Source organism: Lycorma delicatula, chromosome 2, assembly GCF_047948215.1.
Source record: "Lycorma delicatula isolate Av1 chromosome 2, ASM4794821v1, whole genome shotgun sequence".
NCBI lineage: Eukaryota > Metazoa > Arthropoda > Insecta > Hemiptera > Fulgoridae > Lycorma > Lycorma delicatula.
Window position 1 is genome coordinate 136889212 of NC_134456.1, and position 19411 is coordinate 136908622.

General features: G+C 30.2%; 1 protein-coding gene across 2 annotated transcripts in view; it reads left to right on the forward strand.

Annotated features, from left to right (window-relative positions):
- LOC142319240 (FAST kinase domain-containing protein 5, mitochondrial) overlaps window positions 1-15293 on the forward strand; it is a 45695-nt gene extending 30402 nt beyond the window's left edge. Inside the window, exons 5-9 of one of the 2 annotated variants that reach the window (XR_012755145.1) lie at window positions 756-877; window positions 2834-2984; window positions 6353-6576; window positions 10055-10452; window positions 14491-15293. Coding sequence is in view for 1 of the 2 variants with exons in the window: in XM_075356283.1 (XP_075212398.1) it covers window positions 756-877; window positions 2834-2984; window positions 6353-6576; window positions 10055-10156 (599 nt within the window). In the remaining variant the exon portion in view is untranslated. Of the gene's footprint in view, window positions 1-755; window positions 878-2833; window positions 2985-6352; window positions 6577-10054; window positions 12751-14490 lie in introns of those variants that run through there. The other variant, XM_075356283.1, reaches the window with a different exon arrangement.
- Window positions 15294-19411: the final 4118 nt, after the last annotated feature.

Genomic DNA, 19411 nt, shown 5'->3' on the forward strand with positions numbered 1-19411 from the left:
CATAAAAACATGAAATAATGTTAACATAAATATACAAAAATATAATTATAAAAAAATTACAATATAGAAGACGTTAATGAAATTTGAGCACGTATTTTAACATACAGAGATGCAGAAAATTAGGATTTTAAAAACTTTGTTATATTAGTTAAAAATTTGAGAGTAATATTATATTGTAAAAGAAATCTTTTAATTGTATTTTTTAATAAATTGGTGTGAACTTTTTTTTAATTATTCGGCAGTTTATTAAAAACAGCAGTGGAAGCATATAATAAGATCCTTTCTATTAAGTCAAATTATTGGTGTTGAGTTACGCAACAAACTATTCTCTTTAGCAAAAACTGCCCATTTATAAATATTTTTAATTAATAAATTAAATAATAAGGATGAGTGTAAACATTTATAATTTTCTATACATCAGTTTACATGATCGTAGAACCCATTTTTATATCTTAAAAAGACTTTCTGTTTTTTTGATGGCACCATAAAAGATGATATTATATTTTAAACAGGAATATATGTATCGTACTAAATATTTAGGTATTTATAGGTATTGAATCTTTTATTAATTTGACAGAAACTTCTGCAGTTTCTTTGTGGGTAAATTTTTCATGATAGTAAATTTGTCGGTGTTACTTTTAGAATTTGAAGAAAATGATCACTTTTGCTGTGTTTTTATTTAATTTTTTTTATATATTTTAGTATAAAATTATTCTTTTTATCTATCCTTTAAGATCTTATAATTTTTTTTTAAGGTAACAATATGAAGAATACTTTATGCAGAGAACTTATCCAGTTTGATCAGAATGTTGAGTTAGAATTTCCTAAATACAGAGGAAATCGGTTACCAGTTAAAATAACAGATTTTGTTTCAAAGGTATATAATTTGTATTTAATTTAAATCGCAAAAGTAGAGATTATTTAAACTTTTTAAGTTGTTTGATAAGCTCAAATAAAATAAGTGGAAAAATAAAGAAAACAACAATTTTTCAGGAAAAGATTTTTTGTTTTTCAACATATCTTCTTCAAGTTTAAACACTTAGTCTTTTCTTTTTTTTTCCTGTTTAGCCTCCGGTAACTACCGTTTAGATAATTCTTCAGAGGATGAATGAGGATGATATTTATGAGTGTAAATGAAGTGTAGTCTTGTACATTCTCTTTTCGACCATTCCTGAGATGTGTGGTTAATTGAAACCCAACCACCAAAGAACACCGGTATCCACGATCTAGTATTCAAATCCGTGTAAAAACAACTGGCTTTACTAGAACTCGAATGCTGTAACTCTCGACTTCCAAATCAGCTGATTTGGGAAGACACGTTAACCACTAGACCAACCCGGTGGGTTTAAACACTTAGTCTAATGATGTTCAAGTTTTTTCCCATCCTTATAATATGATTTATCAAAGTCTTTGATATAGGCTAATGATTTGGCAATAACATAATTATTTTAAATTAATTTCTTCTAGCAAGGCACTGTTTAATATTTGGAAACAGAAAATATTAAGACTTAGCAAAGGTGCAAAGTCTGGTGAGTAAGGGGCATATGGAAGAATTCTATAGCATAATTTCAGCAATTTTGTTATCACAATCACAGAAGAGTAAGTGGTGCATTGTAATTGCAGAAAATTGTACAGATTTTCAAAAGAACTAACATAAAAGAACCCATGTATTGCAAGTGGATGTGTGATGTGAAATTAAAATAGAAACCGTAGAAAAAATTGAAACACATTTCTTTGAAGAATCATAACTTTTTGTGAAAATAGTTCAAAAGATAATGATGATGTTAAAAATAATGGGTTGTGAAAACTCACTCACGAGAATTGAAACTAAGGAACAGTTAGATTCTGGCGACAAAAAAAAATGATTGACATCATAATGAAATGGTGGACCATCAGACAATAGGTGATGTAGATAGTAGGTAGAAAGACGAAGGTGACAGACAACAAAAAGTTACACACTCAGATTGACTCATCTTCTGGAGATATGTAGAAGAGATAGTTATGTAGAACTGCAGCGTAAGTGATGCCGAGTTACATTTTATTTTTTAAAAATATAAGAGTATCAGCCAAGAAAAAACTGTATTCTTAAAAAAAAAAAAAAACAAATATAATGTATTATTTACTAAAAAGAAAATGCCTAAGGTTAAGTTTATAATTTTATTTATTTAATTTAGTATAACCTATTATTGTCAAACGTATTAGCGTAATTAAAAGTCTCATGTAGTACTGTGTGAAATAACTTGTCTTTTGTAATATTGATAACTTATTAACTTTATTTTTTACTTTGCCAGTAATTCAGGTACTTCTGTAATCTAAGAGCTCTGCAGTCCATATTAACTCAAATTACTGAAACTAATGTAATTCAACATGTGTTTAAATTATTAAAAAATTAATTTATGGTTTCTGTTTTCTTATTCTGTATTTGTCATCTGTTTTATTTATTTATAATTTTGTATCATTATTTTTGTGTGTTGATGTAAAATGCAACCACTTCTCTTTGTTATTAATGGATTTTGAACTTAATAATGCTGCTCTGATAATAGATTTTCTTACAAATTTAATTTTTCCATGATAATGCTTGAACTGTTTCTTATTGTTATCGATGGGATAGCTCACCTGCTGTTTATGATATGAAATGCTTAATTATTTTGTAATCTAATTTGTTGTGTTTATTTATTTATTTAGAAAACAAATTCATGACAAATATGATTTAGCAAATCACCCATCTTTTTTCCATTGATTTATCATTTTCTACACCAGCAAAGTTATTTTTGGTTTTAATTAATTTTCTGTTTTTCTGATAAAAGATATTGCATGTATTGTTTTTATATAGATATCTGCAGTATACATTCCTCGACCGTTTGATAAAAAGAAGGATGTTGTGGAGATTCTGCAGGATTTAATGATTGCTATTAGAACATTAGTTGAAGATAGAGATGAACTTTGGCATATTAATTATTTTATTCCACACTTTCGCAGAGCTGGTAAAATTTTAATTACGCATATTTTTAATTAAATTAGTTTATTTTTATTAACATTCAATTCAAATGTAATATTTCTTCAAAAAGCTCTCAATTTCTCTGTGGGTTGATGATTATTTACCATTTCTTTATCCTTGATGCCTTAATCTCTGCATTAGTATTTCTAATTTGGGTTTTCTAATTTTCCATTATTGATTACGTTCATAGCATTGAGAATGTAGTAGAGAGGCTACTTTGGTCATTATTTTGCACAGAAAGGTAAAATAATGACTGACATTATTGAAAAAGTTAATGTACCTTATTTCTGTAATAAAAGTGTTAATATTAGTTGATTTATTTACTTACAACTGGTACTATAGACTAAATTTCTGATTGAAGATGCTGAACTTTTTTTTATGAGAGATGAATTTCATAGCATATGAAATATACAAAGCCTGAAAGGAATTCAGAACCTTCTGGAAGGAGGCAAAGACTATCACTCTACCTCTGAGATCAGCTAATTATGCTAATGTATAACTTGTTTTAATTATTTTATTACCAAGTTAATTTCTTAAAAATTTACTGTAACTGCCAGAGTGTAATGTAATGTAATGTTTGAAAATGGCAACCATAAAAAAATAGACACCTTTCTTTTTATAATATGTCCTTCTAGAAGCTCTCAGTCTGATCAGTAGATGTGGTATGCCACATCTACTGTTCTTTGTTTTTTTTTAGTATGTTCTAATGTTCTTTGTATCTAATGTTCTTTGTTTCTTTTAGTATCAATTGTCCACTAATCAATATTTCTGTATTTTTATGTATATAACACAAATTTTGAAAACGATAAAACAACAGCTATTGATGTAAAGGTTAACTTCAATTTCATGTGTAGAGATGTCCATCTTATACGCGTTCCATCTTATAATTTTTTTTCAGTCTTTTGTTCATAAAAGTTTATGATGAATCATCGAATAAAGTGAAATTGTATTTATATGAATTGAATAAAAGTGAAAGTAATTCTGATTTTTCAGACATTAAAGAAGATTATGATTCAAATTATAAACGGATATTTTTTATGAATGTGTATATTTCAGGTTATTTTTCAGATGATGGTAAAAATTTATCTACTTGCAGTTGTATTACAAACTTACACATAGAACAAATTAACCCCAAGGGAAAAAATTTATATTTATATATAATCAGTATTGATCCTTTACATATAACGTCACAGAATATGAGTACATTACAAATTACCACGGTAAAGAGTGTAACATTGATATTCTGAACAAAATTATCATTTTTATTGTCCAGTTTGCTTGTAAATTAAATATCAACTATTAAAAAAGTGTTAGCACATATTTTATGTTATCATAGGCTGAACTTCTCGGTTCTAGATTAGAAAAATGGAATTTGTTGGCAGATGGAACAAGTATTACATCCTCCAGAAAAAGAAATGATGCTTTGTCATTGTTTTATTAAATGGAGGGTTCTTTATACGAGGTGTGTGAGAAAAGTAATGAGATTGGTAACACTGGTTACTCTACCGGTTTGTTCATCCCTTCCACATGCTCAGTATGAGTTTCAACTCCATTCAGCCAACACATTATTTTTGACAGCACTATCAGTGAAGTTGTGTGTTACAAAAATGGAGCATCGAAATTTAGAGCAACGTTGTGCAATCAAGTTTTGTGTTAAACTTGGGGAATCCACGAGTGTGACCTTTGAAAAGTTGAAACAGGTCTATGGGGAACATTGCTTATCAAGAGCACAAATTATCTGCTGGCACAAATCATTTTTGGAAGGCCGAGAACACGTTGAAGATCAACCTCACTCAGCGAGACCTTCAACTTCAAAATATGATGAAAACGTTAAGTGTGTGAGGGTTCTTGTGAGATCAGACCTTCATTTAACAATAAGGATGATGAGTGAACAGTTAAATTTGAACAGTTATGAGTGAACAGACGATTTGGACGTGCGAAAGGTTTGTGCGAAATTGGTGCTGAAAAACCTCACAACAGAACAGAAGGACAATCGAAGAAACGTGTGTGTTGATCTTCTTGAGAGGATTCACAATAACCAAGAATTCTTCAATCGTGTGATCACAGGTGATGAATACTTGGATACTGGATGTATGATCCTGAAACAAAGCGGCAAAGCGAAGAGTGGCACACTCTGTCATCTCCTCGACCGAAAAAATGTCAAATGAGCAAATCAAAGATCAAAACCATGCTGATTTGCTTTTTTAACAGTACGGGTATCGTGCATAAAGAATTTGTTCCTCTAGGACAAACTGTCAACCAAGTGTTTTACAAAGGTGTCCTTGAAAGGCTCAGGAAAAGAGTGATTCGCGTGAGACCAGACATTACAGACAAGTAAGTGGATGCTTCATCATGATAATGCCCCGTGTCACACGGCCATTTCCATCAGGAAATTTTTTACTTCAAAACGCATTCCTACAGTTCCTCAACCCCCCTATTCACCTGATTTGAGTCCTTGTGACTTTTTTCTTTTCCCGAAATTGAAACATGTCTTAAGAGGACGTCATTTTGGAATTCTGGAGAAAATTCAAAAGACTGACCGACCAATTAAAAGCCCTACCAGTTGAAGCCTTCCAGCACTGCTACTAGGAGTGGTAACAACGACTCCGCCGGTGTATAGCTGCCCAAGGGAACTACTTTGAAGGGGATAATACTGTTTGAAAAAAATAAAAACTTTGGTAAGTAAAAAATCAGTTTCATTTCTTTTCTCACACACCTTGTATGTATATTTTCTCATTTCTCATTACTGACAACTAGGAATGGTACCATAAACCTGCAGAATTTTGCTTTTTTTTTATTCATCTAAATATAGCCTAAAAGCAATTTTACTCTACCTGGAAACAAGAATCCATCTGTACCAGTTGCTCATTCAGTTTCAGTGATAGAAACATAATAATATGATAATATGTGAATGTTATGTATGTGATATCATACATATCATGTACATAAATGCTATATCATTCTGTGAAACAGAAAGATAGCATTCTGAATGCAATTATGTAAAAACAGTCTACTTGGCAAGTTTTTGGGGATCTTATTAATTGGTCTTCAAGATGAGTTCTCGAAATATTACTGTTTTTTTTAGGATTGTAGAAAAATGAAGGAGCGTTTTGCAAAAAAAGATTGGTCAAAAAATAACCTCTTTTGAATCGATGAATCGGATGATCAAAATGTCTCGTATGCACTCGTTATTGAACCAGAAAAAACTTTTTTTCTCCACTTTACATTGTGTTAGGATTGATAAAAAATGTTGTGAATTGCATGGATAAAGAATGTGAAGGCTTCAAGTATTTAAGAGAACATATTTTTATGGTTAACTAATATTTTTTTAAAAATAAGTTAATTTTTTTCCAGATGTCCTTCTTCATGTGGATAAAAATAATCAATTTTTAGACATTCCTTCTGAAATAAAGAATAGAAAACATTTTACTGGTTACATAAAACCTCCGAATTGTTGTGGAGAGTTGTGTCTGTTTGTGGTGGCAGGTTTTACTGATGTCAGTACTGGTAATGAATTGTCAGCTGAAATAAACTGTAAATTGAGACAGCTTAAATTACTTGGTTATTCACCATTCTTGGTATGTAACTTTCTTTTTACGATTAATTTTTTATGTTTATTTGTTATTTTTACTTTCCTGGCTATAGTTACACAGTACACAGCATAATCAGGTAAAGTCTACTGATTTGCTAATCAGGTTAAATTTTGCATGTTGCGATTTTTACAGTTCTTGATGACTCATGATCCCTTTCTAAACACAATTTCAGCATTGAAAATTTTTGGAAGAGATGTATGTACATTTGCTTGTATGTATGTAGGCTTGTTTTTTGCTTGATATTTCCAGACTGGGTGGAACAGTTTGGATGAAATTTGGCATGATAATTGTTGTGTATAAGGCATTGATATCCTTGAATGTTCCTCACAAGTAATCAAGGGGGCATGAAAATATGGACTTTACAGAGGTCCCATATACAAAATTTTTCTCAAAAGGTGTGTAAATTTTTCACATAATTTAATTCCACTTATCTAAGATACTTTCTAATGTGTTTTGGTCTTATTCAAACCCGTATAAAGGAGAGAGCAAAAAATACTTTTTTCTTTTTGTTTTTCTGGATTTGAAATAACATACTTGTACTGTTTCATAAAATTAGTATGTCATTTTGATTATAAATATGGGTGATTTCATTTAGGAGTGAGGGATAATAAGCGTAATGTTTTATCACTTATCAATTTTCATGGAATCATCAGGTTGGATTAACTGATTTTTATGAAATTTTATATGACTTAAGAATACAGATCACTGTCATTTAATTCTGGTTACAATCAGTCAGGGAGGTATTGATCCCATACCTAAAAATTTTACTTTGAGTAGAATAATTTTTTTTTATTTAATTTTTTAACTTGTGTACTTACATAATTCAAATGTTCCCCTAATTTTCCTTCTATCTATTGCAAACTTTCCTGGCCACTTAATCTTCTTCCTAAGTTATGCAACCCCATGCTTGCCTTTTTATTCTACTTCAGCATTTTTAATACCCATTTCAACATTTTCAATGCAATACAAAAGTTCCATACCTTGTTTCCATTATTCCCATGCATAAGCTTCACGTTTATGTGGTGGCAAAAGTTCTGAATGTTGGAGTCATTCTTGCAGGCTCTCCTGAGCAATGGCATAAAAGTACTGTTACTGTCCTGTAAAATCCATTATCCCTTCCCAAAAAGTGCATGAATCAGTTATCCTTCCATTCATCAGTGCTAGGAACGGATTTAACAGATTTTTGTTATGGATCTTATTCAGGGCCCACTGGATTTTAATAAGATCCAGTGCTACCATGGTATAGACATCTGGCTCCAACCAACTAACTCACTACACAAAACACAGCTGCTTTGTGACCTGACCCAAGTCAGGTCCACAGACTTTGTATTGCGAAAACCCAGATATGGTCAGATAGTTGCAAGAGGCAAATAAGTCATATTGAAAATGACATGGGCAGAATTGATTTTACTCTCGATTTATAAATAAACCTTCCTGTTTGTCCCAAGCAATAACTCAACATTGCCTCTATAAGTTCAAACCTCAATCAGTTTGACATTACCTCCATATGAGTAGGAAGTTACAGCTGTCCATAGGTTAGATTTTTGTATTAATCATCAAATGTGTGAATCATCAGGTATACAATAAATATTCAGATTTGCTTGATTCTTTTCAATTATTGTATCTTATAATATTTGTTTGCTTTATTTATGTTGAGAAATTACATTCTGATATCCAGTTACAGCTATTTGTTGGATGATGAGAAATGAGCTTTATTACAAAACAATTAGAAGTTCTATTGCTTTAGAAATGAAAACCTGTTATGTAAACATGTGTCTCATTTACTTACTCAACAAACCCAACTCGTACCGGAAGCTCTGGAAACTTGAACGTGTCATGTAGTAATGTTCTTCCTGTAAATAATAAGCTGCAACTGAGAAAATAGATTTACCTTAATTGGGATTAAAAAATGTACAAAATGGTTTTTTGAAAATTGATTTCTTTCACATTTATTAAAGATATAACTGTGAAATTTGAGTTGAGTTTACCCCTACATTACATTACCTAAAAAAAAAAAAAATTTTTAAAAAGAAATTTACCTTTAATTTGACTATTAAGAATTTTAGAAGGTCAAATGTGGTTTTCCTCAATTTTCATTTTAGCTGAATTTGGTATAAAGATCAGCATTAAAAGAGCTTCAAAAGAGTTTTTACCCAAAAAAGTAAGAGTTTCAAAGATCTCCATGCTGTAATAATTCTAGAAGTAGTGGGATTCCCTCATCACTTTGCTAATCACATCATATACAGGGTATAAATTAATTCAAAAAATTGAAAATAAAATAAAAATAAAAATTAATTCAATCGATGAATTTTTTTATGGGACTTGGATAATATAATTTGTATTTGTGTTGGTGCCGTAGGCTATCTGAATATAAAATCCAGTCATCCTAAAAAAAAACATTCATTCCAAAAAATAACAAGTAATCCATGGCAGGCTTTCCTTGAAAGTGAGGAATGAAGTGGTTTCCTGTTTTCTCTCTCTGATTGAATATTGTATTATATATAATTTTATATATTGTATTATAATTTTTCCATATCAACCTACATGCCAGACTTAGTGCCTTTGGTTTATTATCTGTTTCCAAATAAATGATTTGCTGGAAAAAGATGGATAGGAAATTATGAAGTTTTGCAGAATATCTGATCTTTCTGACTTGGGTGAATCATACTAATTGGATGATAAGGAAAACCTTTGGTATAACTATTGGTCTAACCTTTGGTATGGTTAGACTAAGTAAATAGACTTGAAAAGAGATTATGTTGTGACATAAAAAAAAGCTTTTCCTTAAAAATTTGTCTTCCTTATTTTTGCATGGAATTATCAAACATTCCTTTTAAGTTGCTAATATTATGAATATCACTACTCTTGTTAACGTTGCTTGTAACTCAGTTGTTAAATGTGTACACCTGTAAGAAGGCCTGAAGCAGAGTTAAAAATAGCAAATTAATGTAACCCTTTCTGTAAAAATATTGCATTTTTTAATATATATATATATATGTATTTATATACTCACAGTTTCCACTTTTTAATGGAAATTATAATTTATTTTCCATGTTTTCATGATTGGATATATATTTTTTTGTTTTCTGACCTTCCCTGCACTTTTAAACCTAGGCATCAATATACAAAACACAAAAGTAGTATGCAAGTTTTTTTTGCATTTACTTTTATGTAATGCATAACTATTTATATTGTGGTACCAAGGAATGTTCGTACAGTTTTACTATGCATCGTAAAAGAAATAATCATTTTGAAGAGTTATATTCTATCAACCACTTGATGGGAAAAATTGATTTTCAAACCGTATTGTATGAAGCTTCTTCTTTTCTGTGTTATGTTGAAGATTTGTGTTGTACAAAAGAGCTAGCCATTCTTTGCACTAAATTTGGATAACTATTCAGTATTTATTTTATGTGTGTTTTAATTTTGTTTCCCAATTTATATCTTTGCCATTTTTTTTCAGGTTCCAATTAATGAATGGGTAAATTTGGTTACACCAGAAACAAGACTGGATTACATTAAAGAAAAATTATTTTCTAGAAATAGGCCTAAGGAGAATGAATAAATGAAATATATATATATATATATATATATATATATACATAGTGTTACTTGGTTCTTTGGTGAACCTGGTATGTCAGTTTTCATGATTTTTCAGGCAAAAGAAAACATATTTTGAATTACTCAAAAATCATCACTTTTTAGTATATAGAATTGAAACTAACATTAATTAAGACTATCTCTCTTATGTATTGTTATAGCGCTTAGTACTGTTATCTAAAAATAAATGTTAGTATTAAAAAAAAGACCTGCTTAGCAAGACATGTATTTTGGCAGAGACCAGTTATTGGGAAAATGCAGGTATCTATCTAACTGGTTAAATCCAGTATTTTGTTTATTTTTAATAAACATATTAATTCATTTCAGCCATTATCGATCCACTGCAGGATGAAGGTCTCTTTAGCATGTTTCCATGAAATATGGTTTTGTGTGATTTTCTGCCAATTCAGTTCAATGTATTTGATAATATCATCAATCCAATGAGCCTTTGGTCTTTTTTGTGAGCATTTAACATCAAGTGGTATTCATTCAAGTGTTAATTTAGTCCATCTGCCATTAGTTATTCTTGTTACATGGTCTGCCCAAACCATTTTTTTTCTTTAACTTTAGTGTAATTTAACCTATTCTCTGATCCATTCACAGGTCTTTTTGTCCCATCTGGTAATTCCAAACATACTTCATTCTATATTTCTTTGTGCTTCCTCTGGCTTCTGCAATGATTGAAATGATTGAATGGTTAATATCCAAGTTTTTCTGCCTTAGGTAAGGACTGGCAGGATGCATTGGTTGGAAACTTTCTTTTTAAGGCAAACGGGGAGTTTGATCTTGAAAATGATAAGTCTACTGAATGCCTGCCATCCAAGCTTAACTCATCCTTCAATTTCTTTGATTATTTCACTTTCAGTTGATATCATTGGTTAGGATATATGTAATGATTTACCTGTTTGAATTCTTCTCCAGCGAAAAAATCTTTCTTTCCTTAGTAAAGTTATTGAACGCAACCTGGTTCTTTTTAAGGTTCATCCTTAGACCATAGGGTTTACCAACCAAATGTACTTCCTGTATGTGTCTTTGTAATTCTGATTCTTGTGAGAACTATGTTATCTGCGAATCTTAAGTGATTTTGATAGGCACCATTTATTTGTATGCCCTCTTCTTCCCATTCCAGATTTCTACTTTACCTGCTCAAGGTAGGCTGAGAAAAGGTAGGGTGATATAGTGTTGCCTTGTCATATATATTTTTTTACATTTATCTCTATTTTATGTGTGTTGAAACAAATTGTAGCTTTGCTTCTTTGTATATTGATTGCAGCAAGTTTATGTAGACTTATTTACACCCTAGTTATATATTGTAGTTATTATGGTTTGCGTTACTGAATCAAATGCCTTTTTATAGTCAATAAAAGCCATACATAGGGGTCAGTATACTCATGTCTTTTTATTACTTGCTGAACAATCTGGATGTGATCTATTGTGCTAAAACTAATTTTGAAGCCTGCTTGCTCCTGTGATTGTTATTCATTCAGTCCTATTAGCATTCTTTTTACTATTATCTTGGTACCCTGTAGAAATTGAGCGGAGGCTGAATGGGCGATAATTTTTCAGGTCTTCCTGAATTCCTTTCTCATGTAGAATACTTAACCAGTTTTCTATGCTTTTGGTTTTTGAGGCACGTTGACTAGAGTTTTAAGAGTTTTATAGTGCTGTATGTAACATTTTGCCACCAATATTCGGCATTTCAACAGTAATATTATGTGCTCCTGAAGCTTTCCCATTTTTCATCGATTTTTTAGCCTGTGTTATTTCTACTAAATCATTTGGTGCTTCTTCTTCTACAAGGATCTTTTATTTTGACTGATTTTGCCCTTTACAAATTAGAATAAAATTTTTCAGTTATTTCTAATATTTCCTGAGGTTTTCTGCATATGGAACCATCTTCTTGTTTTAAGCCAAACATTTGCTTTCTTTTGTTCACCGGTTTATATTTTGCTTGATTAATTCCCTTACTTTCTTCCAGCATCTTCTACACCAGTTTCATGAACTGATGTGTTTCCTTATGGTCTTTCAGAGTTCAACATATAACAATTAATAAAATTAATAAACAATAAATTCCCGAATTCTTCATTGTCTGCCGTTTTTCCATTAAACTTATGTTTTAATATTTAAAATGAGAATTTTAATTCTCAATTGAGTTTCAGTAAGATTTTTGATTCTTGACACTGTTTGTCTGATGGTGCTATAGACTTAACCGAATTATATACTGTTGACAGTTCCTTCATTGTGTTTTTATATATCTATATCTTCTAAATCTTGCAAAAGAGAAAACCGCTTTCATAGATTAAGCTTAAAACAGCTCTTGTTTTCTGAAACCCAATATATTCAACAATAAACTTATCCAACAAAACACTTATCCAACAAAACAGAGATTTTGTTTAGCTCTAATAATAAAAATCAGTAATCATTTAAAAGGATTACAGAATAAATAATCAAAAAATACAAGTATTGTATCTCAATATTTTTATTGTAGTAAACTTTGAATATTTAAAAAAATAATAAAATATTTGTTAACTTAAATCATATGATTTTAAAAATAATATTAACAAAACATTGCCTTCAGTTGACACACAACCATTTAAAATATTAAAAATTACAACATTAACAATATGTTGTCACAAAAAAATTTAGAAATGAGAATTAAAAAATATCAAAGTAATATAAAACTACAAAATAAATAAACAAAAATTTAATACAATAAACTGCTTCACAGTTTAATAATATAGACTGCTGAAAGAACATTGTTATTAATAACACAAATAATCACTCAGTACTAACAAAAAAACTTAAATGACAATATATTATGAAGACTATGAATGAAAATTGTTAAATTATTGTTAAAATGAGTACAAAAATTCAGTACATGAAGTTTTGCAACAGTAATATTTAGAATATTATTACTTTATAAAAAAATATATATATTGAATTAAAAATATACACTGAATTAAAAAAAAATATATATCTTGAAAACAACATTTTTATCTTAAAACAAAGCAGTGTTATCAGTCATTTTCTTAATTAGAGCAATCACCCAGTCGCATGGGATTGCAGAAAAGAAGCAGAAGATACAGTTATTGTAAAAAGATTCAATTATAATTTTTTTATTATTTCAATGAAGCATTCAATTCTGTTCCATATTTTTTACTGATGACTGATGAAAAACTTTTATTTCTTAATAGCTTCGTATAATAGGAGCTGCTTACAAAGGTTAAAGTCATACCTTATCAACATAAACAAGTAGTTCAAATTTAATTTTCTGATAAAAATGCACATAAAATGTAGATCCTCGCTTCAAGATGTAGAATGCAGAGGGCCTCAAAGAAGTGTTCTCAAACATTTGCTTTGGTATTGTTTATTAATAACATGACTCAAAATCTTGAGCGATTCATTGTAACTCTTTTTGCAGGTGACGTAACTGTACATATATTTGAAGATAATTATTTAAAAGGGGCTGAAAAATGTACAATAGCAGTTCAAAAAATTATTTACTGAATGAATTGTAACAATCTAACTTTAAATGTAGATAAAGCTATTGCATTCTGCTTCTGAAGTAGATATATTTATTGCTGATCACGTGGATACAATTATTAATTAAAAGATAATATTTCTGTTATCTATAAAGCAAAAATTTTTGGGGATTTTATTAATCGACAAGTTCTTGTGGAATGATCAATTTGATTTCATTTGCAGAAAACTTTTATGTGTAGTTATTAAGCTCCTAAGCTTGCCATCATTATTAAATATTTACTATGGCTACATATATTCTCTTATAAAGTATAATATCAACTTTAGGGGCTCCCTTAAAAAGTCAAAAAGAGTTTTTAAAATACAGAAATGGCTGCAGATAGATTATCACCAGCACCCACAAGTATGAATTTTGTAAACATATTAAAAAATTAAATACGTTAACTTATCCTTGTGTATATATTTACAAATGTGCAATGTTTGCTAAAAAAAAAAAAGTCATGTATTCTTAAGAAATAACAGTATCCATGTTTATCAAATCAAATAACAGAACTGTTTTTTTTTTAAATTAAAGACAATACTTTGGTATATGAGAAAGGGCCAAATGCTTCCATTATCATTCTTAATAAATTGCCAAACATTCTGAAAAAGTCTTCCACCAATTTACTTAAAATACAATTAAAAGATTTTCTTTTGTTAACACAGTATTACATCACTATAAAAATTTATTTATGTATTTGTTACAATATTTTCATAAAAACTGGTATATAAAGGATCTATTTAATGCAAAAGATTAAGCAATTTTTTTTTTTTTTTCAGTGGATTTATAGGAACAGGAGTACTGTGCCAGAGGAATGCCTATTTTTCCTGGTCATTCTAGAGAAATTTTGCATAAATTTAATGTTTTTATATTTTATCAGCGTTTAGGCTGTTTTTGTTGTTATTACAATGAACTGTTTCACATAATGCAACCGACTAATATTGTGCCAGTTCACTCAATCACCATTTGTATTTTTTAACTTGGAATCTCCCCTATACTCACAAAAAGTAGGTGTATGGTGTGCGGTTTCAAGGTGATGAATAATAGGACCCTTGTTTTTTGAAAAAAATGTAGCTGCGTACAGCTAACAAGAGTAGCCAAGAACGTGGTCAAATGTGTTGAAGGACATATCTGTGAATTGTTAATAAACTATTATTTATAGACTAAGTGATTGGCCCTCTTTTAAGTTGAACACCCCATATTATATCCTAATTTTAATAGCTTTAATAATTTTAAGTCATAAAGAAAAATAGAAAAAAACTTTTTTCATACGTAGGTTAATTTTCATAACAAATTTGTTTAAGAAAAGTTTTTTAAGCAAAACCTCCTTCAAAAAAGACTAAAATAAGAAAAAGAAAACTTTTCTGCATCTTGTTCCAAGGTCTATAATTAAAAAAAAAAATGTAGCTGTCTTTTGATACCTCTGTATATATTAATTATACATTTTCAAAAAAATATTTGGAAAGTATTATGGACAACCAATACTCCTCTATGGACTCCAATATTCCTCTGGACAACCAGAGGAAAATAGAATGAAGAACAAAAAACATATATTTCAATTTTTAGAGGTGAGGGTTAATACTTTGAATTTTTTTTATATGTATATATATTCTATGTAGATAACAAATATGCTTTAATAAAAGTTTCTCTAAAATGCCTCTGAAGAAAATTGAAATCGGTTTTTTGCAATATTCCCCCACCACCTTAACAAATTTTGAAAAAATTAATTTGATCAATACCCTGTGTATAGAAATATTTGTCCTAAATTTAAAGAAAATCGGTTTGGTCTATTCTGAGATATAAGGCCAAAAGCAATGCAACATACTAACATACATACATATGTTTTTTGGTCTAGATGAAATAGTTAGATCCTAAAACATAAAGACTTTCCAAAAAACCTAATACCCCTTTTTTTGATGTGATCGCCATACTTCCTCTTTAATACAGCTATTCTAACTATATTCACCAGGAAAGTAAAAATCAGTTTGTGTCATCTCTTTAACTTGAATTGGTTTTTTCTTACCAACAGTCCTTTCCATCTTGTACTGTTCTTGAAGAATAGAGCCCTTATTTCAGTTCTTATTTGTTTTTTTAGCTTTTTCTATTCATGTGTGATGAATGTTGCATTCTAACATTGTTACCATGCTTCATAAATTTATGGTTTATTGCCATAATACTAATAAACAAAGTAAGACCTAGTAGCTGAAAAATTATGTTTTTGTTCTGACATGGGAATGAATTGGAGTGTGCTGTAATTTTTGACAATTTTTATGGTACAGTTTCTTTTTTTATATAGTAAACTTTTTCAGTTTATTGCTGTAAAAGTTTATTGTACAAAATTATTTTTCATTTGACCTTCTACCTGCAATACTCTCACCCCACACGAAGCAGTATGTAAATCTTTCAGAGTACTCTCTAATGTGAAAAATTGTATGTCCAGAGCCACCTTTTATAGTATACAATATTTGTGTTAAGAGAAGGTGTTGCTAGGCATTATTAAAGGTAAAAACTTATAATAAGAGAATAATCATTATGTCTTGATTGCATAAGCTGGTATGTCGCATACCACGTTTTGGCAGAGAGGATTAATGTCTATTTTTAAATCCCTTTACGAACAAACTTGCAGCAGTATTTGATTTCTGATGTAACAGTTTGTGAGAAATAGTGAATTAAAACATTGTAACACATCACATTTTGGAAATCCTTATATTACAAAAACAAAATAATCTTTAAATTTACTAAGTTGTGGCAGATTTTAAAGAACATCAATTTACAAAAGGAAGTAATAACCCATCATAATTTTTTATATACAATCTTCTGGCAAAGAACCACAGATCATTTACTTATACTGTTATTATATATTATTTATAAAAATTAATACAGTAGAAGTCCATTAGTCCGGCATCCAACAGTCCAGAATGCCCGATAGTCCGGCATCGCTCCGGAAAATTGTAAAAATTTTGGTTTTCTCCAAAAGTGTGTCTTTAAAGCAAATAAAAACGCTCGAGAGCTATTCGGAAGTTTTCGGGGTAGTTCGGGATCATCCGGAAGCGCTTGGTATTGTTCGGAAACAATTAGCGGCCGGCTAGTCTCAGCTGTCACAACAAATTCAGGTGCAGTGCAGCTCCGTTAATCAATCAGGAAGCGTCTTTGCCATTTTTTTGTGCGTTGTTGTTTTGTGTCCTTTCACATCACAGTAAACGTAACTTTTGAAACTGTTTATAAAAAAAGTGATTTTCGTTCTAACTGTACAGTCACCATGTTTTCAAAACCTAAGCCTTCGAGTTCAAAAGGAGAGAAACGAAAACTCGTAACACTGACTCTCAATCAGAAACTAGAAATCATCAAACGGCTAGACAAAGGCGGAAATAGAAATGTTTTAATGTATGAGTTTAATATTGGCTCATCAACTATTTATGACATTAAAAAACAAAAAGATGAACTAATGAAGTTTGCTTCTCAATCGGTAACAACTGAAAAATTGGCTTCTAGACAAACATTAAAAAAACCAAAACTGGAACAGCTAGATAGTGTATTGTTCAAATGGTTTAGTGCAGTACGTTCTGAAGGAAAGCCGGTAACAGGGCCAATGATTGTTGAAAAGGCAAAGAAATTCGGCCAAGATTTAGGAGTTGCTGAAAGTGAATGTAATTATTCTGATGGTTGGCTCAGAAACTTTAAGTTTCGGCATGGAATTCGAAGACTTGATGTAACTGGAGAAACACTGTCAGCAAACCAAAACTCTGCAGAAAAATACAAAGACGAGTTTGAGAAAATCGTGGCTGATAATGATTTAACACCTGAACAGATTTACAATGCTGATGAAACAGGGCTATTGTGGCGATGTTTACCAACATCTACACTAGCTGTGGGAGGAGAAAAAGCAGCCAAGGGTTTTAAAAAAAACAAAGACAGATTAACCGTTTTGCTATGTATAAACCCTCAGCCTACTCAAAATCTTGAAGAAAGTGACTCAGATGCCGAAACGGAAGAAAAGGAAAAAATCAGCTGGGCAGAAGCTGCAGAATCACTAAATAATTTTATCTCTTTTGCTGAGGCTAGTACTAGCTACAGTGCTTCAGAAATTATTGATTTCCATATCATTAGAAATAAATTTTATACTAAACGCCAAAAGTCAAGAAAACAAAAAGACATTCGTGACTTTTTTAAATCTTTTTTTCTTTTTCCTGTTTAGCCTCCGGTAACTACCGTTTAGATAATTCTTCAAAGGATGAATGAGGATGATATGTATGAGTGTAAATGAAGTGTAGTCTTGTACATTCTCAGTTCGACCATTCCTGAGATGTGTGGTTAATTGAAACCCAACCACCAAAGAACACCGGTATCCACGATCTAGTATTCAAATCCGTGTAAAAATAACTGGCTTTACTAGGACTTGAACGTTGACTTTTTTAAATCTAAGTGAAATATGTTTTACAGTACGTGTACATACATTATATGAAATGTAAAATAAACTTTGTTGTATGTATTTGCATACTGTATTTGTAGTTTAATTATTAACCTAATTGTTCTTATAATTACCGCCCGATAGACCGGAATTTTCGGTAGTCTGGCACCGAGCCGGTCCCAAACGTGCTGGATTATCGGACTTCTACTGTAATACAGTAAAATACTGCCTGCGATCATTTTTATAACTAACCCTTCCGTGGCAGAAGCTTTGCTGATAGCAGGAACCCCCTGCAAATACTTAAAACAGCAGCTTAAACGTTTATAAGGATTTCTATATCCTTGCGGCTTTCCAGTGTTTATTATAAAAATTTAAAACAATTCATGTGTAAGAGTTGATTAATGTTATATTTAAAAAATCAAAATAAGTGGAAAAAATTTGTCAATTTAAGAGAGTTTGTAGATTATGAATTTTTCAATTTAATATTTAAAAATAATTATTCCATTGCTTTAAATTAGCTGTTTTTGTGAAGTATTACAGATAACTGGTAAATTTTTTATAGAGTTACATAAAATTGGAATTTGTGGAGAAATGTATTAGTTACTTGAGCATATTTTCAAGGCATTCAATGGAAAAAATACTGTCTAAATAAAAAAGCCTGTGTTTTTAATAATCAAAAATTTTTTTTAAATTTGATAGCTGATTCTTATGTATTTTTGAGTGCTGAATCCAAATATGACCTAATTTTTTTTCTTGCATCACGTAAGGATTTTTCACAAAAAGGCTTCAAACTTTTTTTTAAACATAAAAAACCAATTTTTAATTAAATTTAGAATTTATTTTCAAGTGATACGAGAAACAAAATACCATTAAAACTAATAAAAGCACACAGTAAAATACTATTTATCTCCTTACAAGTCCTTATAAAATTTTTTTTCTTTTTGTGTTTCACAACAGGTCATCCCTTTTTAACATCCAACAGTAGTCGGCTATCATATTCACATTCCATTTCCCTTGATATCTCCTCTCCGTATCTTTCATGTCTTGTTGGAATCTTTCCCCCTGCTGCTCATTTACTACAGCAAGATTTTGGGAAGAATAGTCACAGTACAAATCTAGAAAATGCACATTTAGGCTCATTTACAGCCTAATTTTTTTAATTCTAACATATTTTGTACAATATTTTTATAATCTTCATCTCTTTTGTTGCCAAAAAACTTTTGTAACTATATTCTTGAAAGCTTTCCAATCTTGTTTTTCTGCTTCCTCCATTTTAGATTCAAATATTTCAT